This window comes from Phaseolus vulgaris, chromosome 7, assembly GCF_051622355.1.
Source record: "Phaseolus vulgaris cultivar YP4 chromosome 7, ASM5162235v1, whole genome shotgun sequence".
In the NCBI taxonomy this organism is placed as follows: domain Eukaryota; kingdom Viridiplantae; phylum Streptophyta; class Magnoliopsida; order Fabales; family Fabaceae; genus Phaseolus; species Phaseolus vulgaris.
Genome location: NC_143504.1, coordinates 47,841,226 through 47,845,046, shown reverse-complemented (window position 1 = coordinate 47,845,046; position 3,821 = coordinate 47,841,226). Strand labels below are relative to the sequence as shown.

Below are 3,821 nucleotides of genomic sequence, written 5' to 3'. Positions count from 1 at the left end.
GTTTAAAAACACTGTCAAACTCTATTTTTATATTATAGTTAAGAAATTTAATTAACAATTTTTAACCTATCAATTAAATCAAATAAGTTTTAAGATAAGAAGTTTGGTTACCTTTTTTTAAATTGGTGTAATGAAATCATTCAACATTGTTATTTTAGCATCATGGAATTAAAGTTGGAATTTGAAGGATTTGATCTAATTAATTATTATTATTAGAAACTAAATGATTGTATACTTAATCACTTCCACAGTAAGAAATATTTATATATATATATATATAAGTTTTCCTTACTAAAACTTTTAGCATGTGTTTACCTCATTCCTTAAATATTACAATGACAAGTTTTTTACTTCTTAAAGTGTGACTCGTCAAAATAAGTCTTAAATAAATATTTACAAATATACTTGTGAATATTTACATTTAACTCTTTCAATCGATTTTTTTTAAACAATCATTTATAAACTAAGTTTTTTTATTTTTCACTTCTTGGATTGTTTAATTTTGGAACATAGGGCTAAAAACTGTATTTTAAAACAATTGCATAACGTGAAAAATATAAAAAAAATGAGTAAAATATTTTGATATTTTTATTACGTAGAACGGTTTGTTTCAGGTAACAATAGTTTGAGATGAATTAGGTTTGTGTTAACAATGATTGAGAAAGAAAAGTAAGGATAATTATTTCATGAGAGAAAAATTATGATGATAAGTTTCATTTAGTGGATTTTATTGATTTATTCACTATGCCTAAATTGTTGTTTCTATGAATGATTTAAGTTTTTTTTAAATAAAATTATGAATGAATTGTATTCTTTGTATATAAGAAAGACTTGAATTTAAAAATCCATTTATATATATATATATTTAATTACTAAAGTGAAATTTTATAAAAGAAACTCACTAAAAAAAGACTCATGATAAAAAAATTAAAAATCCATTTAAATAAAAATGATTAAAAAATCTAAAATTATTTATAAACTTTTCTAGGGATTGAATTGGTATTTACTACATAATAAATTCAAGATCAAATCAGACTATAAATTGTTAGCTCTTCGTGATGAAATCCAGAAACTTCGGTGCTCTGGGCATAACGTCTCTGCTTTAATCGCTCATTGTTTCCATTTTTTTTTCAACCTTTCCTTCCTGAACATCAAGCTCAAGTTACTAACGTCATTCATTCTTCTTTTTTTTTCTTTAATTTTTTAGGGTTTTAAGTTTTTCTCCTTTCACGGTTTTGATAATTTGCTCCACTGCAGCTAGGGTTTTTGGCGGGACTCATTGTCATTGAAACAGTCATGCCTCGGTACATAGAAAATTCTGGATTCCTTTATATTTCAGTTTTCATGAATCCACGGTATTTATTTTTCTTGATCGATTTTGCATTCAGGTATTACTGTGACTACTGCGACACCTATTTGACCCACGATTCTGTAAGTTGTTTCCCTCGTCAATTGTGTTTCCCCCCTTTACTTTGAAGTTAGTTTAGTCTAGTGAATTTGTTCCATTTAGTTGTACCGGCAAAATGCATTTGAAAATAGTTTATTGTTTCTATCAAGTCATAGCCAGCTAAAAAGATTCTACACCTGGCAATAATAAGGTGCAGCTGCAAACTGAATGTTTAGTGTTTCCTATGTCATGTGGAATTCTCAGGTGTAGTGACCTCTTTATTATGGCTAAGGTTTTGCACATGAAACCCTCAAATCTTCATTTTTTAACTCAAATAATTGGGGGTTGGAGAGTAATTTGGGATGAAAAATGAGGTAGAGATTTGAAGTATTTTGTAGGATGTGCCATGATTTTAAGAAGGGTGAAGATTTGTGGATTTCTGATTTTGGGTGAAATATAATATCTTTATTGGTGACTTTTGAGGGTAAGAGGGTTTAAGATGATTTAATAGGTGAATTTGTGGAGATTTTGTTTAGAAAATGATGATTTGAATGTTTTAGGTAAATGAAAACTGATAAAAGATTTTTTGTTGTGGCAATTAAAAAAATTTGGGGGATTAACTTCGACGTTACTGTGGAACCAAATTGCACATTTGTTATGGTAGAGGAACTAAAAGTGTACTTTAATCCTTATTAGTGTTTCATGAAGGTTTGTTAGCCACATTGTTTGTGTCCTATTGCAGCCATCTGTTAGAAAGCAGCACAATGCTGGTTACAAACACAAGGTACCATGAAATTTCTGGCTTCTTGGAATAATTGCACTACAATGTACGCTGTACTCATAGCGTTTAATATCTGATCATATCTTCAGGCAAATGTGAGAACCTACTACCAGCAATTTGAAGAACAACAAACACAGAGTTTAATTGATCAGAGGATCAAAGAACATCTTGGGCAAGCTGCAGCATTTCAGCAGGTTGGTGTAGCTTATAATCATATGATGGTTCAGAGGCCAAACCTTCCTCCTGTGTTGCCACCACCAAGACTGCCTATTCCTGGAAATGCACAAGTACCTGGAAGCCAACCACTAATGCCAGGGATGAGACCACCTGTCTTTCCTAGACCACCACCAGGTGAATTTAATCTTGCACATTGCTTTTGTGAAGTACATAAAACTTCCATCTGCTCTTATGAAACATTCAATCTGACTTGGGCTGTCATATTTTTGTCTTTGCATTTTACATGCAGACATGTGTTCTTTCAATTATTATCTTAACAGTGACTCTTGTTATGCATATGCCAAGAGCTAACCACAAATTACTTTTGGTTTCTGTTATTGCAATGACCTTGTTATTTAAATTTCCTTTAATATGGCGCTTCTTTCTTTGGATTTTCTGTATTAAAAATAATTATTTTGTTAAATATAGAAAATAAGTTTTGGACAAGAACACCTATCTATGTTTTTATCCGTTTCTTCTCTATGGTTAGGAGTTTATTTTTAAGCTGTAACTTCTATCTAATGCTGAAAGTTCTGAAAAACTTGATAGCCAAGTTCAAGCATTATAAATCGGTTCTTTTATTACCCAGTATCTGATGTAAGTGGTTTTCAATTGGAATATATAGGATATGTTTCTGCACCTACCATGCCTCCAATGTTACCCCCACCTGGTGCTCCCCAGATGCCGGGGCAACTTAATACCCTACCAAGGCCCCCTTCACTAGCTCCCCCTCCAACTGCTCCTGGTAGCACTGCTGCCCCAGCTTCCAATGGTGCTCCCTCTATGGTATCGTCAGCAATGTACCAAGCCAATCCATCAGCACCATCATCTGGAGGTTATGATAATTACAATGCCAGTGCTCAAGCACCTGACGGCAATCACTGACCTGGTTAAACTGGTATGATCTTTTATATTAATTGTTGAATTTTATGCAAATACAATAGTTGTTCAACTGTAACTCGGGGAGAAAGCATTGTAGTTGCTGGGCTCAAGCATCCATTGAATTTCTACTAATTACCATTCTTTCCTATTTCATTTTTTTTGTGTTATGCAGATCTCTCCGCATAATGCTATCTCTCTATTGGAATCTTAGGACTAGAGCTATTTGTGCTCTCCCTACCAGCTGTTCATCAAATGAGGACTTTTGGTCATATGTAGAGTAATCATTGGTATGTAGCATGTCCATCAGCTTGACTGCAGGAAAAATCTTATAAGTTACGTTTTTGATGGAAGATTTATGTCAAGTGCCAATTGCTATAACTTTTCCGATGTGGCCTGTTGATGATAGCTTCTGTTCTGCAATTAGTTTATTTTTAAAATGAGTTTTATTAGTGATAAATGTAGTTGTATTGTAGGTTTGGAGAAAAATTCATAATTTCATATTGTGTTATTGGCTCTGAATTTTTTAAAAGCTTTGCTTGTCGATCTACAACAAAA

At 32.3% G+C, this 3,821-nt stretch overlaps 1 protein-coding gene across 2 annotated transcripts; it reads left to right on the top strand.

Moving 5' to 3' along the window:
• The first annotated feature begins 1,025 nt into the window (after window positions 1-1,025).
• Window positions 1,026-3,821, top strand: LOC137829651 (C2H2 and C2HC zinc fingers superfamily protein). Of its 2 annotated transcripts, none has more exons than XM_068636502.2 (7): window positions 1,026-1,161; window positions 1,258-1,304; window positions 1,389-1,431; window positions 2,130-2,171; window positions 2,258-2,519; window positions 3,010-3,282; window positions 3,439-3,821. In XM_068636502.2, the coding sequence occupies exons 2-6, from the start codon at window positions 1,297-1,299 to the stop codon at window positions 3,267-3,269; spliced, it is 615 nt and encodes a 204-aa protein (XP_068492603.1). In that variant the 5' UTR covers window positions 1,026-1,161; window positions 1,258-1,296; the 3' UTR covers window positions 3,270-3,282; window positions 3,439-3,821. The 2 variants fall into 2 exon arrangements, with proteins under 2 accessions (XP_068492603.1, XP_068492604.1); XM_068636503.2 differs by having other exon boundaries at window positions 1,050-1,093; window positions 1,208-1,304.